This window comes from Oreochromis niloticus, linkage group LG10 (assembly GCF_001858045.2).
Source record: "Oreochromis niloticus isolate F11D_XX linkage group LG10, O_niloticus_UMD_NMBU, whole genome shotgun sequence".
In the NCBI taxonomy this organism is placed as follows: Eukaryota; Metazoa; Chordata; class Actinopteri; order Cichliformes; family Cichlidae; genus Oreochromis; species Oreochromis niloticus.
In genome coordinates this window covers 22,094,063-22,111,833 of record NC_031975.2, presented here as the reverse complement: position 1 = coordinate 22,111,833, position 17,771 = coordinate 22,094,063, and the positions used below count along the sequence as shown (strand labels likewise).

General features: G+C 42.2%; 1 protein-coding gene across 8 annotated transcripts in view; it reads right to left on the bottom strand.

Annotated features, from left to right (window-relative positions):
* The window catches only part of rapgef6 (Rap guanine nucleotide exchange factor (GEF) 6), a 76,487-nt gene that overhangs the window by 55,641 nt on the left and 3,075 nt on the right, over window positions 1-17,771 (bottom strand). The window contains exon 1 of one of the 8 annotated variants that reach the window (XM_025910947.1): window positions 6,309-7,330. The exons of 6 other annotated variants lie outside the window; for them this stretch is intronic. In XM_025910947.1, the coding sequence (XP_025766732.1) occupies window positions 6,309-6,362 (54 nt within the window). In that variant the 5' untranslated portion in view covers window positions 6,363-7,330. Of the gene's footprint in view, window positions 1-6,308; window positions 7,331-17,771 lie in introns of those variants that run through there. One more of the 8 variants, XM_025910948.1, reaches the window with a different exon arrangement.

The following is a 17,771-nucleotide window of genomic DNA, read 5'->3' as shown; positions in this document are numbered from 1 at the left end:
ATCTTCTAGATTTCTATGAGGCACGCTCATGGAAATGAGAAAGAAGCAATGCGTGTTTTTGTTTACAAAGGACTGAAGAGTAATTTATGGCTTATGGGAGGTGAGTAGGGCATGGCTTGGCTTAATGCAATCCATATTGATCTTTATCACCCCTACTTCCTGTGCATATGATATTCTAGACCTCCCCTGGTATGCTAAAAGCTGACTCTCTCTCTATTGTTGTCTCTGACTCCAATTCTCCCTCTCCCTCTGCCTTTGTCCCATCGTCTCTCGCGCTCTCTCTCTGTATGCCCCTCCTCCCCATCTATTAAGGCCACATTACCTTGACGGCCTGTGTGAATTCTGTCAGTTCGTCTATTAGCCTGTCTGCGGGGCGGAGGTCAGGGTAAATCTGTCAAGGCCAATGTGAAGAGGCAATGGCATTACCTCACCTGGCAAAGGTCATCCTCTGAGAGCACAAAAATGGTTTTGTCAACATATTCATGTACCAAGGGAGCCATGGCGCATCTATCGAATGCTTAATATTTCATCTGCTGATCTCATGATGCAGAGGACCGCAGTACAAAGAGCTTTTTAATCATCGACGGCCATTCTGACTTCAACATGTGGGCTGGAGGATTTACTAAAAATCAAATATTTATTTAGAAGATGCTGAAATTTTGGTCAAAAGTCATTAAAGTCAAGTCATTATGGGAAGTCTTTAGAAACTCGTCTCTGCAAAGCATTTTTATTTCGAATATGACACTAAAAACGGTGTTAAACTGATTTTCCAAGTTCATATTGATACAGGGTGGTAGAAGTGCTGGAGCCCATCCTGGCAGTCACAGGACAAAGGGGAGGACGCACCTCCAAAAGGCCATGAGTCTATCACATGGCTAACAGCGAGACGAACAACATTCACACTCATCCCACCTAAAAACAATTTTGAATCACAAATATATCCAACAAGCATGTCACTGGGCTGTACGTAGAAACCAAACCCAGAAAGAAGCCACACAGGGTGAAGATGGGAACAGGGGAGAGCAGGACCTTTTTGTTTTTGGGGACTGTGCTAACCACTGCATTTCTGTTTGTTAAGAATTCATACCGTATTTTTGGCCCTCGAAGCAACACGTGCTGCACCTTTAACAAAAAAAGGAAAAAAAAAGAGGAAAGAAAAATGTTGGAGGTGCTCAGTTCCTAATCAGCCTTGCACGGATGTCTGGGCATGAAGCCACAGCACTAAGCAAAGGGTCAATAGACTGCACTGAAGAATAATTAATCTCCGCATTCCACTCAATAGAGTTTCAGCAGTTTAATATAGCCATCTATCCAGTCTGATCTGATGGTGACGGCAGATCAGTAACTGTAGCTAAAACATATATCATATAAATCTTACACAACCTGCAAAGTATTTTGGAAGGTCTATTTACATCAGTTTAAGGTCTTTCAAATCTAATTTGGACCCTGTTAAATTCTACTAAACCAGCCATTCACTTGATCAGTCCCATCTTGCGTGATAACGAGTTAGTGCAGTTTTCCTGTTATTGCTGCAAGTAAAGTATGCCAGATGCTTTGTCTCCCTACCTGTCCATCTCCCTGACCTGCCTCGCCTGGGTCTGCCTGCTCTGGCACTAAATCCATCATCCCACGCTGGCTCTCCCCTACCAATGCTTCTACAGCCCCATTACTATTCGACCCAGCATGGGTCCATACAAGCTGATTATGTCAATGTTCAGCAAGATCCACTGATTGCTGAGTGAAGCAAATGCAGCAGTCTGGGTCAGCCACGAGTCTGGACCTGGTGGCCTATGCCAGAGAAATCTGCAGCTGAGGGGGAAATTACTTTCAACCTAAGTTATGCGCTTGTTTTGAGCATGAATCCTCTTATCAGACATTTCCTGTTTCAATAAGAAAACTTATCTCATCTAGTACAAGTAAAAGAAGAAATATATATATATTAACTTAGACACGTGGAAAGAACTCTTAAAAATAAGTGCCTCTTATAAATAATTCGTAAAGAAAGAAAAACCAATTAAACACCAACCTGAGGTTCCTTTAAAGCAGCTAAGACATACAGACCAAGTCCATTTTATGAAGCACACTTGCCACCATGCAAAACTGCAAACTATAAAATACATTTAAATAACAATACTTGAACCAAATTCACATATTTTAAAGATTTTTAACATTTCAATTTGGTTAAAGAAAAAGCAGACATTTCATTCTTAGGCACACAGCACCTATTCCACAAATCCGAAGGTGAACCCCTAACTATCTCCGATGCAGTCATCGCAGTGTGAGTGAGCGCATGATAGTTAGAAAGCGCTTAAAAGCACAGAATAAAGTGCTGTATGAATGTGCTTGTGAATGGGTGAATGTGACTTACAGTAAGAAGTGCTTTGAGTGCTCAGTTAGAGCAGAAAAGCACCGTGTAAGTGCCAGTCCATTTACCACAGAGATGATAACTCCAAAACTGGGGAAATCACACCACAACCATCCAGATGGGTAAAACGGCACTAGTTGGAGGAAGCATGAGTGAATCTGATTTTGAGCGACGGCAAAAAGGAGTCGAAAGGAACTACGAGGCATCTGGAAGGTTAATAAGTCATGGGTGGGATTTGGTGCAGAAACAGAGAGCAGAGGTTGGTTTTGGAAGGAGTTGGTGTGATTTATAAGACACGGAGGTGCATGTGAGTGAGGATAAAACCCAGCATGGTAGCAACAGAAGTGGCAGCGGCAGCATCAGGATGACAACAACAACAACGGGCCCCGTTATTGACGTTTTAATAATAGATGCAGGTAGAGGGAGAAGAAGAGGTGGACAGGCAGAAGAGGATCGAGTCCCTGAGAAAGAAATGAAAGGGGCAAGAGGAAGACATCAGGAAGTCCTCTCGCTAACAGAAATGAGATTTAAAGATACAGTGAGAGAAAACACAAGAGACGAAAAAAACAACAACAAAAAAAACAGAGGAAGCTGAGAAAGCCCAACAGAGAACTCATGTAAGCAGCAGGGAGGTTCAGAGAGTTCAGCAGCAGAACATTTTGACAAGTCTTCCAGCATCGGGAGGATGTAGACTGAGGTTGTGTTCCGCTGGGATGAGCAGGATGTGATTTAAAGGGACAGTTCATCCAGAAACACCGTACAATAAAACTATAAAATCCAAGCAAGACTTTGAAAGCCTCTTATAAAGCATACAACTAACTGCCTTCTAAAGGCGACTATGCCCCCCCCCCCCAAAAAAAGACCTCAAGTTTAATGTTCAGGGTGTTTATTGGAGTAAGTAAATAAATCTAGGCCTTGATCCCTCAGAAGAGAAACCCTCCTGGCACCACAGAACAGCTCCACTGGCCTACATTTGGCTGCCTGTCATCTGATGCCAAATTTCCAGCCACTCAGTCAATATTTCAATAACTAACCCTCTGATGTTAGAAGCTGGAGTAAGTGAGCATGGTAAGAGCTGCTGTTTGGAATAATACTGAAAAAAAAAGACACCTAACATGGCAAAATAAGCTGCTTAGTTTTCATTGTAGCTCATTCACAGGGGTTCTTCTCCAAGTCTGTAGTAATCTAAGCTGGAGACTGTAAAAGCCAGCTGGCAGCTAAGTAAACCAAAGTGATTTGTTTGAATTAAATAACCTACGCTATGTTTTTGGTCTCTTAGATCTTTCGTGGCAGCCCAGCTTGTTCAGCTTTCGGGGCTGTAATTGTGTTTAGGCAAATTAAAATAGGGACTCGCCGTAATTCACTGCAAAGCTGCATGGACTGCACTGGTGCTGTAGAGGCCGGTGAATCATTCGAGATGAATCCGAGATCACAGCAAGGAAGGAAATCGCCAATCCCAGCCTGTTCAATCAAGCCAAAACTTTTCAAAAAGAGGCTCGCTTCCAGAGAAAAATAATTGGCCGCCTTTCTGAGAAGGACGTCAATTATAAAATTGTGAAACCCTCTTGTGGACCAAAATTACTTTCTTATACTCACTGAGTTATTCTCCTATCGCTCTCTCTCTTTCTTGCCTTCTTTCTTTCTTTTCTGGCTGTCTTCTTTATCTTCAAATCAAGCCCTGCCCCTTTCCTCATCCCGTCCTCCCTGAGATCTCACGATGAATGAAATTACACTGTCATAAGGAGAGGAAAAAAAACCCCCCACTGGAGTCCACGCTAACACTTTTGATTTGCTTCTGTTTCCTTTAAACCCCACACGGCCGTGTCTGTGCACTGCAACTGCACCTTCAGAAAGAGCAGTAGTAATAAGAGGAACCAGGGAAATTTAATTAACCTTTGCAAAAGGTGGGCTCATCACAGACGCCGACCAATTAAGTACGGACTTCAAACGGGCCACGCTGGATGAAACCTTAACAGCTGTAGATGGAGGATAAATTAGCTCTGCATGTGCAGCCCGTAGAAGGAACAGTAATAACATCCAGATAAACAAGCTCAAGCTAAGCTGCTGCGAAAACAATGATAATGAATCCCTAAAATGCTAATTAACAAATATTTGATTAAAGCAAGAACCCAATCAGTGGTTTGAATGAGTAAATAAACTTCAAAAAAAAAAAAAAATCACCTTAAGCGTGATGAATTTGTTACACTTACTACTGATTCATTAATTGTGACTAAAGTTTAACGACTATATTTGACTGATCAGAAACAGACTTGGCAGGATACCTGACATTAGACTGAAAAATCCCATTTGTTCAATTCTCATATAATACAACCTAATGCACAGAAAACTATGGGAAATTTGAAAGTGAATACGATGCTGCCATTAAATAGTGTTTACATGGCTGCGGGGGTTGAGCTATCATAATGTGAAAGGAGCAAAAAAGGAAAAAAAACCCCTCCAGAATTAGATTTTAGGTTTATATTCAGCAGAAGATACATTATACCTTGTAATCAGCGAGCACTCCGTGTAAAATTTGGAACACACAAGGAAGGAAAGGCAATAAAGAAGGGTAACAAGGTATTTAAGAGTTTGTTCTGTACTATGTGTGGTTCAGATTTAATGTGTTCTCTTAGACTTAACATCTTCTCTCTTTATCCCCTTTCATCTCCAGGGACCTAATTATTACTCATCCAACTGAAAGCATCTACACACACACATGCACACACACACACACACACACAATGAAGACAAACATCGCTGAGGCTTTCAGCACCTAGACTGTTGCTCCCAAAGAGACAGACATATAAGGTAGAAGGTACAGTCATTCTGCTGTGAACAGAGACATCAGATGACCCTCCATGTTCTTTTTTCAATTATTCAAATAAAAAAGAGAAGAGAGAAACAAACAGTAGAACAGAATTGGTACTAACGCTCCTCACCAAGAAGTTCACCAGGAACAACCTCCAGCCAATTATCTTAAGAACTTCAAACTAGTACATGTAATTGTTAACTATACAAACAGCGACATCATTATGAGTTCAATGCTGACATCAGGGAGGCAACATACAGACCAGACATGTCAGATCAGATGGCTAACAGGTATGCCCCAACTGAAAGAAAAGCACCAATGAATGTCATTTTGCACAAACCAAGGACTCGACTGCTTGTAACTTTACACGGAGAGTTTTTCGCCATAAAGACAAACAGTTCAAGGTTTTACAAATAGTGCATGTGCACTTTCATGTTTTAAATAGTGCAGTCTAGCTCAACACCTTTGCCCCAACACCTGCAATTATGACATAAGCAAAAGTTTAAAAAAAAAAAAAAAAAAAAAAAAAAAAAAAAAAAAAAGTGGTATCAAAACACATAATTCATAGCAGCATATTTTGGAAGCCCCTCTGATCAGTTTGCTCTTGTTGTTGCAGCTGCCGAGAACAATTCAATATTTGGTGCAAAGCCAGAAAAAAAGCCTCCAACAGATCAAAGCATCAAATGTAGATTAACATCAGGTTCATTCTCCTGGCTGACTGAACACTGTCCAAGCAAAAGGAGGCATATTCCCACATAGACACAAAATCGTCTTATTTTTTGAACTACTGACACATTTTTTTGCTTTATTCTGTGCATATTATTAGCTTTTAAATTCCTCCTTGAAAAAGCTTTGGCATGGTGCCAGCAGTTGTGGCTATCAGTCATTTTCAGTGCAGAACACTGGTTAAAATTCAAATTACAGCCACATGCACAGCATGCAAGCGTCTCTAAACAGATAAAATGCATATGCATATGAATCGAGCTCAGTTTCTCTCATCCACACCCCATCTTTCTCTCAGTAACACACACACACACACACACACACACACACACAGACGCACATGCACACACAGAGGCGGCAGCATCCTAAGCCAGAGGCACTGGCCAAAAAAGGGATTACGACATCGCTTACTTTGGAGGACCACGGCTGCAAGCAGTTGGCATAGCAACGGACCAGGAAAGCCATTTCCACAGGAGGGAGGGTGCCAGCGAGGGGAAGTTTCCCCTCGTTCACCAAGAGATGAAGAAAAAAAATGAATAAGTAAAAGAGAAGGGCAAAGGCTGACGCCACGCTCTTTGCTGCAAGGGGAGAACTGTCCAGAAGGAGGTTTATTTAAAAAAAAAAAAAAAAACCCTTCCTTGATTTGGCCGTAAAAAAAACAACAACAAAAAAACGGAAGCCTCGCTGGATGACTGTCAGATATCACTACAGAAAGAGACTTTAAGTCAACACAGATCCATTCATGTGTCACGCTTTCTCCCTCCCTCTCTCTCTCTCTGTCAAGAGACTGCAACAGAGACACTGATAAACCTCAACGAAGAAGAAAAAAAATCTGCTGAATACACAAAACTGAATCCAAAGGAGAAGAAAGTTGCATGGCCAAAGATAAAGCCATCCAGTTCAACATGCAAGTTTAGCAGATTTTTCTGTCAAAAGTTCAGAGCAAAAACTCATTAAGTCAACTCTTCAAGATTTCTTTTACTTCTTTAAGAAGCTCAGATTTCCCTCCTCAGTAGATGAGCCAGTGTTGAATTTAAGGAAAAAAATGTGAAAAAACGGGAGGGGGGGCTTGTTTGTGCATCTGCAGCCCCCTGGGAAGGAGCCTCTTGCCCGGCTTCAAGTCATCCAAACAATGCCCCCTTCACCTCCCAAAAGCCAGGACCGATGCCTGCAGCTCTCACTGATCTTCATTCACTGCCTGTCAAACTCCTCTCTCTGCCCCTTGCAACTCTTTCCTGCCTATAAAGCTCCAGCGGTGTAAGTGTGTGCCCAGCAGTGCAGCTCCATGGCATGGGGCCAGTGATCCTGCTCCTTGTACCCCAGCTTTAAGCTCTCCTCCCGGGTTAGCGCTCACACCTCACACCGGCATTCCTCATCCCCCTCCCACTCGTGGAAAAGAAGCTACTGTGGATAGATGCTGCGCTTTGGAGAGCCAGACGCTAATGGGGAACGGAGGAGAGAGCGAGCGCGAGGGGAGGGAGGGAGAAGGGAGGAGAATCCAGCTGGAAAAGAATGACATCACCTGTGCAGCGAGGGAGGGAGGGAAAGGGAGAGAAAGGGATGGGATGGGAGGTGGCAGGGATGAAGATAGCAGAGGGAAACTGCATTAGATGTATTGGCTGCTGAGCACATGTGGATGAGAAAGAGAGAGAGAGATGGACAGAGAGGGAGAATGGGAAAGACAGATAGAGAGGAAAGCGAGGGAGCATCTTTATTGATCTGCTGGTAACATAAAGCTGAGTGTATTGAGGCAACCCCCTCCCCTTTGTGAGCATGCCGCATAAATTACACAAAAAAAAAAGAGGGGGGTGGGTATAAATCACAGAGTCCCTATCAGATACAACAGACAGGCACTGGCTGTATTTTGCCGAATGTGACACAATAGCACGAGGCGATAATAGTTGGGGTTTTTTTTTCTTTTACCCCCTTTAAAAAGCCCCCGCATCTAGAAGATTTGTGATACAGTAGAAAGAATTTGAGTACAAGGAAAGACACATTAATCACAGATAACTCACTCTAATACAGTACACTGCTGGCCAAATATACTGAGGTAATAAAGGCATTAGACTGAGCAGAACCGCAGCTGTAAACAATTTGAAGCAGACCTGGTTCTGACAGGAACTACAAATAATCCTGAGTGGGGTTTATTCTACTATGCATCAGATGTGGGATACCACCCAAGAAAGTTGGACTGACACAAGTATTTTTTCAGGTTCTAATCCAAAGGCGTACAATACATGCAACCGCAACAACTGGAAGCCTTTTTTTTTTCTCCAAATCACCAAATCAGCTCCTAATTAGAATAACAATGCTTTTAATGACAGCAAATGAGGTGGAAACTTAAGAAAAACAAATTGAAAACCCACGTCATGAAACGGCGCTTTGTTTATTTTGCGGGTTTTTTCCTTTTCATATTTCAATAGTTATGACCCAACACCTCAGGGGTACAAAATCCTGGTTTTCTCTGGATTCTGAAATGTTTGCATTGAGTTTCTATTTCTATTTTCCTAAAGGACACAGTTCAAAATCTCATGATCTAGTTTTCTTTTCATATTTACATGCATCTCCTAAGGAAGCTGCAACAAGTTTAAGTGCCCCGAGCATAATTTTTAATAGTCAGAAAATTTAAATAAGTTCAATTTTTGAAAAATAAAGGTCCATACAAATTCAAAAATACAAACTCTTTCTTTCTACTCCAATTTATTTATTTTTTTGAACCTTTTAAACTATCCTATAAAGACACTTTTTTAAATGGTTTTAAAGAGCAACCGCATGTTCTGCAGGATCAAAGATGTCAATAATTTCACATGCAACATTTGTTTCTCTGAGATCTGTGTGTTTATCTGTGTTTTTCCACACCGCTTTTCTTCTCTTTGCTCGTATTTCTCCTGCAATATCAGCGTGTATACTGTACTGTTTCTGATGCACAAACAACGATGAGCCAGCGGAGGGAAGATTTGAAAGCAGGAGACAATAGGAGCTGTCTGGCTGTCTGAATGGCCGATTCTCCTCGAGCACAGGAGAGATGCCAGCTTGCATCAGACACATCAGAGAGCTGAGAATCTTTCTCACCATTTCTTCCTGTCTTTCTGACCTTCCTCCCTTCATTATGCTGTTTGTTTGTTTTTTTATGTCTGTCTACATCACCCACTCACTCCCTCTCCAGGCTCCTATTTTTTGCTCCCTCTGCTCGCTGCTGTGAACCAGGATTTCTACCCTCAATTCTCCCTCCTCTGTGGGTGTGCATAGGAGGCGAAACACACCTCCCAACTAGGAATGACATCATCGTTTTACTCGGCAGCCAATCGGATGGGAGCACATGGAGCCCAGCCTTCAGAGGAGCGTTATGTACACAAGAGAGACAGAAAGGAGAGGGGGAAAAAAGAAAGCTTGAAATGGATAAGTGGGCAAACAGAGGCATATACCGGGACAGAGGGATAAAGACAAAGAGACAGAATTAAGCCTGAAGTGGACTAAAAAGATGAAATACACAAAGAGACACAGAAACGCACAAATAGACACACACCCTTTAACCTCCACCTCTCCACATGAATGAAATTACCGAACACTGAATGGATTAAAGACTCTGGGACTAATGGAGGGCTCTGTCAGTGAGTGTTTACAGTGTGTGTGTGTGTGTGTGTGTGTGCGAGCAAGAGAAAGCCATGATCCGACAGCATGTGTGTCTCAGTGTGTACGAGCTGCAGTCTATCCCCTTTTGAAGGGTAGCATGTGCAGCACTACATCATCTTCTTAGCTTGGCCTCAAAAAGACCGAGCACTAATTAACACACACACACACACACAGCTGCAGTTATTGGTGTGTGTGATGAAATATAAATTTTCTTTGTTTAAGCTCTCGTGGGTGTGACGGGACACCGTGAAGACAGTTTCAGACAACAGTTAGAAGCAGTTAGCACTGTTGCCTCACAGCAAAAAGGTCCCTGGGTCAAACCCCAGCTGGAGGCTTTCTCTTTGGAGTTCGCATGTTCTTCCCCACACCTGTGTGGGTTTCCCTCCGGCTTCTCCTCATAGTCCAAAGACATGCATGTTAGAATAACTGGTGAGGTAGATAAAGTGTTGAACATCTACAGAATAAAGAACTGTTTGACGGTAGGTTAACATTTTTGTTAGGAGCCACCGGGTGGGACAGGACTAGAAGTAAGTATATCATAGCGAAACCTCAGATAGAGACAGTTTGGACACGTGCAGAAGGGGGAAAGGATAAAGGATGCTGAAGAAGGAGCTGCCAGGCAAGAGGAAAAATGGAAGACCACAGAGGAGATTCATGGATGCAGAGAAGGAGGACATGCAGAAGGTGGATGTGAGAGAGAGGAAGATAACCTGCTTAGAGGGAGCGGCCAAAAGGAGAAGAAGCAGAAGAAGAAGAAGTAGAGAAAGAAGAGGAGGAGGAACAGTTTAACGTGGCTTGTAGTCTGAAGTGGTTTGAGTGGTCAGTACAATAAGAAAAATACTACACAAATGCCAGTCTAGTCCACATTTAGAGCAGAAATACAGATTCATTAATAATCATTAGCTAAGTCGCAACTAAACTTTTGATGATGTGTTTATCAATAATTGAGGGAACACATTAATTCTTATTAATAAGTTTATCTATTCCATGTAAGTCAGGAGAGGAAAAAAAATCTCTGCTGCTCACTGAAAAATATCAGATCAATCTTACAGATGTGGGTGTGGCAGTTGTGGTGTGTGTGGTGTGTTAGATGACACAATGGCAGGAAAATTAAAAAAAAAGTATACATAAATGACAGTAGCATGCAATAAAATTCAAAAAGAAACTTTCCATGAAGGATGCAAGAACCTGGAAACTGCACATAAGTCCTACAAGTCAAAGGATGCAAGCTGAATGTAGTAAAGTAATACTCGCTATTCTGGAGATTTGATAACCTGGTGGGTTTGTGAATGAAGATAAATAAAAATACATCCACACGTTTGGAAAGACTTTCATAAAACTTTCATAACAAGAAAAAGTCCCACACTGCAGAAGCACACCATTACGCACTTTCAAAACAACACAAGTTCAGAGGAGTCATTCGTCTCGCCGTGTGACTAATTCAGTTCAAACTGAAAAAGAAAAAGTGAAGACACGCGCTGTAGTCTGAGCACGGCTTCTCAGACGGCCGTTTACTGTAACTGTACATAGATGTGGAATGTGTCTTCAAAACACGGAGCAGGAAACACGTCACACAGGAAACGCTTCCTGGAACAGTCGGCCTGCGACTGAGTGTCTGTGCGTGTGTGTGCAACTGTCTGGTAAGGTAAGTGCTTTATGGACGAGGCCCAGAGAGAAAAGTGAGACAGAAAACAAATAATGGGATGGATCTAAAGAGGCTGAAGATGAATGAGTGAAGACTAGAGAACGATGCAGAAGGATAGGGGGGGGGGAAGCAACACGGAGAAAATGAGAAAATAAGAGATCAAAGATAGGAAAATAGTTCTATATCTGGAACATATGAGTAACTCAAGCACTGACTAAACACACTCACAGAGGCGCCGCATGGATCAGTGATTACCGAGCAGGGCCCTGTATCTGTTTTATCATTCAGTGTGATGCTACTGAGAAAAATGCCCCCGTGGGACACCACACACTAATTTGTTTACACACGCATCCTAACACAGAGCGGTCATCTGCATATATTGTCTCCAGCTAGCTTGTGCTCACAGCCAATCAGTTCTGCCAGTCTAATTAAAAGGAATCCATTGACTAAAGCTCCTACAGCTCTTTAACACACAGACGTGTTCACAAAGAAGTGCTGAGATATTGAAAATTATTGGTCGGTGCAACCAATCAACACTGCACAGAAACATCAGCGATTAGTTCACATTGACTCTGTGCCTTTAGTTGTTATTATAATGCCCCCTCACACCAGCTAACAGGGCTGCGCCACTGCTCGAAATCAAATCTGATCCCTTGCTCGTATTCAGCAGGACACAAAGCACAGCAAGTCGCTTGCAGACAAACAGACACACGCATTCAAGTATGCTACACAGAGACTCAATTAAGAGAATCTGCCTGCTGCAGTCATGCGATCATGTGTGTGTTGCCATGCGTGAGCACTCAGCCCCGTGTTTGCGTGCCTGTCAGAAAGACGGGACAGGAATTCCTGCTATTTAAACCGGCCCTTCCCTTTCCGACTTCTCCCTGCAGAGAGAGGGCCGACGGCGATTGCAGTGTAGAAAGCCTAGGTGCAAAAAAAGAAATACCAATAAAAGGACAAAAACTGGAGTGAAATCATAGAAAGTAACTGCAAGAGGTAAACTTACAAATGTGCCAGATAAACACACACACTTTGTTTTGACCTTTAGGTTCACTGGGGCTGTGAAACCTTGAAGCGGAGGCTGATGCGACGTACACAATAGGCAAGCATCATCATCATCATACAAAGTAGGAAACGGAAAAAAAATAAGAACTCGAAGGTCAGTACTAGAGACATACTGACAGCAACCAAGAGGAGACAGTGAGTCAGAGAATAGGACGCGAGAGGAAAAAAAATGTTTGAGTGTGGGTGAAAGATTTAGACAAACAGGAGCGTACAGAGGAGAAGGAAAAAGGAGTTGCCAAAAAGACTTCACGAGATTAAAAAAAAAAGAACTGAGGAAGAGTGAAGCCTTTGTTTTTCCTCCAGAATGTAGGTTGTGTTTTATTTTAGTGCTCGGCACCAATTTATTTCTACTGCCAGGACACTTTGATTCTGTTCCCCTGCTCTGGCGGGGAACCTTTTAGACAAAATGAACTGTAGAGAGGCTCAAATGTCCTTCAGCTCACACTGCCTACCTTTACACATTAGGATTAAATTATAAACACTCAGATCTAGTGAGAGCTGATGAAAATCGAAAGTGTAGCTTGTGTTTAATTTATAGGAAAGCATAAAAAAAGGGAAAGGCCCCCAGAAAACATACACAGTAAGGTTAGATGGGGCGAGGACGAGCAAGCAGGAAAGATGATGGAAGTACGAGGGGAACAGGTAAGAAGAGAAGAGAGAAAGGAAAGGAAGGGAGGGAGGAGAGCTGGAAGGAGGAGGAGGAGAGATGAAGCAGAGAGAAATACAGCGAGAGAGTTCAACAAGGTTGTCATCTTAGTGCTGCTGATGTAATCCCTAAAATTAGCAGCAACAACAGCCGCAGACAGTGCCCCACTGGTACACTGTGCTGCCCAGCATACTGTACTCCGCATGCACACGATCACGATGTCCGCCGACGTTCGAAAGCCAGCTGAAATAAATGCTTTGTATTTTTTGTGTCATGCTAAGAAAGCGGGCAAGCAGCTCACAGAAAACCCGTGTATTCGTGTGTGCTCTGTGCATAACAATGAGTGCAGCAGGACTCCAGCAGCAGCAGGAGGGCCGGGGCACCATTCAGCTCGTCCAACAGTTAAGTGAGTATTTTGAGCCGGAGTCAGATTTTGAGGACGTAAACACAGGACTGCTGCACCCCGACGGCTATTTGTGTGAAAATATGTCACTCATTAACACTTAAATAACTTTGTCACAAATCATGTTTACCATTTAACCCAGTTAGTCTTCTGTCATCCTCTAGCTCTCACTCCTTTGGTGTCTTGTAAAACCCCCACTTCTGACCTTGCTTTCCCCTCACCCCATCCTCCCACTTTCTTCACTCCCATGTGACCTTCCCACAACCTTACCTTTCTGCCTCAGCTCTCCATCCCCACAACTTACCGCTCCACCTTCAGCTGCAAACCCATTCATCTTTTCCATAACCCGTCAACCCCTGTTTTCACATTCCTTGTTCCCTCCTTAACCCCTCTGCTTCATTTCAGCCAACTTCTCATGCATATATACAAGATCTCACAACATCTTGTTTTAGTCCCTGTTAACTTATCATTCCATTTGCTTTTCACCACTTCATGCTTGTCATCTTCTGCCTACTTCTATTTTCCCATTCTGCTCCATCCTACCTGCCCTCCCCTTTCCCCTCCCTCTTAGGTATTTTTTAAGGTTGCTGTTATGGCATCTCTGCCTTACAAAATGTGCGAGAGTGAGAAGACATTTGACATCAAAATAAAGCTGTCACTCCTCTCGTCAGGAGGATTCTCTTTCCTTGGCTGCTGAATGCCAACAGGATTTTCGCTTGCCCTTTACAATCCTGTCCTGCCGATTATTTATTTTTTGATACTTTACTAAAGGGAAAAATGAGGAGCAAATGTAATGTGGCAATTATCTGAATTATTACAAATAATTTGGCATAAGAGAATGCAGGTATCGTGTATTTTTATGCCTCATTGATATGTAAATGGAAAAATATGTCAGCATATCAAGCTAAATAGTTTGCATTGCAAATATGCTCTAGATAAGAAATCCATGAAAGTGCCATAACGAAAGTATTCACATTTAAATCCACAGATGTGAAGCAAAACTGAAAAGCCAGACATCCCCGAAACATTATGAATTAAGCATACACATGGCACATGTGTGCTTTGCGAAACCACGCACGCAAGCACACTAATGACAACGAAAACCAAGCCAGGAATATTATCGGAAATTTAACAACTTCATCGGTGTGCGATGCCAAGCAAAACTCTCCTTGGTGAGCTAAAACCAGTCTGTTGGAAGTTAGAGAAAGTTTCACCAGCCAAAGAGAAAAATCAGAGAAACTCCCAGGCCTGGTTAGCAGACTCGTCTGATCAAAAACAGCAACCAAACATGAGAAAGCATCTTTCTGTCGCCTCATCTTAGTGATTTTCCAATCTCAGGGGAAGGTGAAGGATGATGCAGAGTAATACTTCTCACATCCCCAGGTTGACTCTGCTATGACAAAGCATGCGTATGAGTCACACCTAGTCACCGCATGAGGAATGCAACCTTAGATTTAACCTGATTCTAAGCAGTGAGGTAACCTAAGTAATGCAGCTGCATGACAAGCACAAGCTCATCAAATTGAGTTAAAATGATACAGCAGAAGACGACATCACCGCGATAAAGTCACTCCTAATGGACCCTTAAACGGAAACTCTATAATATAATGTAAGTGTTAAATGGGTAATACAATACAAACAATTTAATCAAGCTTTTAAGCAATGGGAGGTGTGTTTGTAAGAGACAAAATTTGTTTTCCTTACGGACAAATCACACAATCACCAATAAATTTAATAAAAATTAAAAAAAATAAGGCCAAGCAGTCAAAACTGCATCTGTAATTTTGTATGACACAAAATACTGATAGAGGTGTACAGTCCCAAGTGGTGCTTGTAGTCCACTCAACCAGTTAACAGTGTAAGAAGAGGAAATAAATAACATTCATTCATGTCTAGCTACACGTCACGCTCAGCGTGGGTTGCTGCAGTTCAGGAACAAGACTGGTGCGATTTGCTCCTTCCTGTGTGCAGCGCCTTCCAGTAAAGGCAACCTGACAGTGGAACGTGACTACAATAGTCTTAAATACAACTTTAGGCTTCAGGAAGCTTTCAGTCTTACCCCCCATCTAGAGGAATTAACAGTAATAGATCAGTGCACTATGTTTCTCATTAGTAATGCCGTTTTGCGTACTTGGCTCATTTTTAGTGTGAGATTAAAAACAAATGCTAAAGTGTTTTGTAGAGTGGAAAGAAAAGGAAAAAAAGAAGAAAAAGCAGCAGACGTCAGACGTTTTGCCTCCAGGATGTTAAGTAACCACAGCCGTTGCAAGAGACAAGTGTTTCCGATCTGTTGTGTAGCGACACTCAGCAGCTGAGAGGATGCTGCTTCATGCTCCGAAAGCATGGTCACAAATTCACACATGTACACACTGACAAACGAGCCCCATAACAAAATGTTCAAAACAAAGATTTTGAAAGCAAATCTAATGTGCAAAACACCTGCACATAGCAACCTGCTTTTATTTTTTCTGAAAAATCATGAGTTAAAGTGATAAAGTGGCTCAACTGGTGAGGAGAAAAGAAAAAAAGCATAACAACACTCTCCTGATTTTATTCTAGTGGTGAACTGTGCAGATGGCTGAACCTGCATCATGTTAAATTAATGATCCCGGGGTTACATGGAGTAGCCTGGCAGTAAAAAGCCCATAGAGCAGGTTTCCCCTGCAAGGCAAATGAGGTGATGGGTTCATCTATCTATCCTGCCCGGCAGGAGAAAGGCAGTAACCCGGTGAAGCATCTGATGTCTAAATGAAGTGACTCTGTATCTCTGCAGCATGTGAATATGTGTGTGTACACGTGTGTGTGTGTGTGTGTGTGTGTGGGGGGGTGTGAATCTGAGTCATCAGTAAATCCCAGTGGTCTGTTATAGTAATAAGAGTGCGCAGGAGCTTCTGTCTAGCACCTCGCTGGCAGAGAGGAGTCAGGTTTCTGGATCAATCGCAGCCGTATCAGTCATCACACAGAATAAAAGAAGTAACAGTGGGTAATAAAATAAACATCGATCTCACAGACATTTATCTTTCTCTGCCTCTGAAACTTTAAAATTTAAAGCCAGCAGACCAACTCATTGGTTTGATTTATAATAATTACTGTAATTATTGTGTTGTATTCTCCGTTTAGGAGAAATACCCCTTTTGGGTTTTTTTTTGTGAATCATCTTTTTGGGCTCCTCATAATTCATAGCTTCAGGAACTTCATTCACTCCAACAGAAGCTATTAAGAGCGAGCAAGACACACCAGACACCAGCACAGAGCAGCGATAATGGATTACTGATGTTATTATGGTTCAATAAGGCCTCTAAACAACATCCTCTGATCCACTGCCAGAACCACAGCGCTGCTTTGAGCGTGTGTATGCGTGCATGTACAATATGCATTTACAGAAAGGGGTTTTATCCTCATGCTGTCACTATATCATCGCAAATGGGAAACCAGAAAAAAACGGAAAACAAACAAAAAGAAACGGAATCCCTGTCTCGCATTTGTAAGCAGCCACCAACTAATCAAGTTAGAGTATATATCCATGTCTGTCACGGCTTGACCTTTGACCTTTTAGATAAATAGTGTCAGCAGTTTATCAAGTTTCCCTGTGAGAACAGGCGTTGGCAAGCTTTTAACACTTAAAAGAGGCACTTTTGAGCAAATTTTGACAAGAATACTAAAATACCAAAATAAAAATCCTAACAGACCAGCTGCAGATAAAGCATATCGACGAGCGTCGTCACAGCGTTGGCAGTGAAAGCAAAGAAAGCTGTCCACACATTTTTAAACTCTCTATTTACCTCTTCAAACCTCTTAGGACTTTTTGGAGTTCAAAGTCAGCTGAATTTCGGACGAGCTATTTAAGTGAATACATCTATGTTAGCTGCTGCTATTGAGGTTCAGCAAACTTAAAAGGCATCAACTGATGGATGTGGGCTATGATGCAAATAATAAGTGTGAAAATATAAATATCAAAACCTTTTTTTTGTTTTTTGTTTGTAAACTAAAGAGCTTTACAATTTCAGATTGTAGAGAATTACTTACAATGCTAATTACAAATGATCAATATCGACCTTTGTTTACGTCTTTGTTTATCTGTCAGTGCCACACAAAGTCACTGGAGATGGGCCAAAGAGGCACGTGCATGTTCGAGACCCCTGTTATAGACAGTTGTATGCTAGCATGTGATTTGATTTGTGGCCACAAATGTGTTGACATTATCATCATTCTAACCAGTAAGGCTCAAATCCAAGTGGATGTTTGTGCCCTCGTAAAAGGAATCCCTGTTGTATCATATACATAACAATAGGAATGACTTGAGGTCACAGTTACTCTGACCTTTGAAAACCAAAATGTACCCTGAAGGTGTTGCTGAGATGATGTGTTCGCACAAACGGAGTGCACGGAAAGACAGATGGATGGACAGACCACATGAAAACATTACTCCTCCGGCAACGGACATCACCAGCGGAGACGCATTAACATTACACTGTGTGCGTC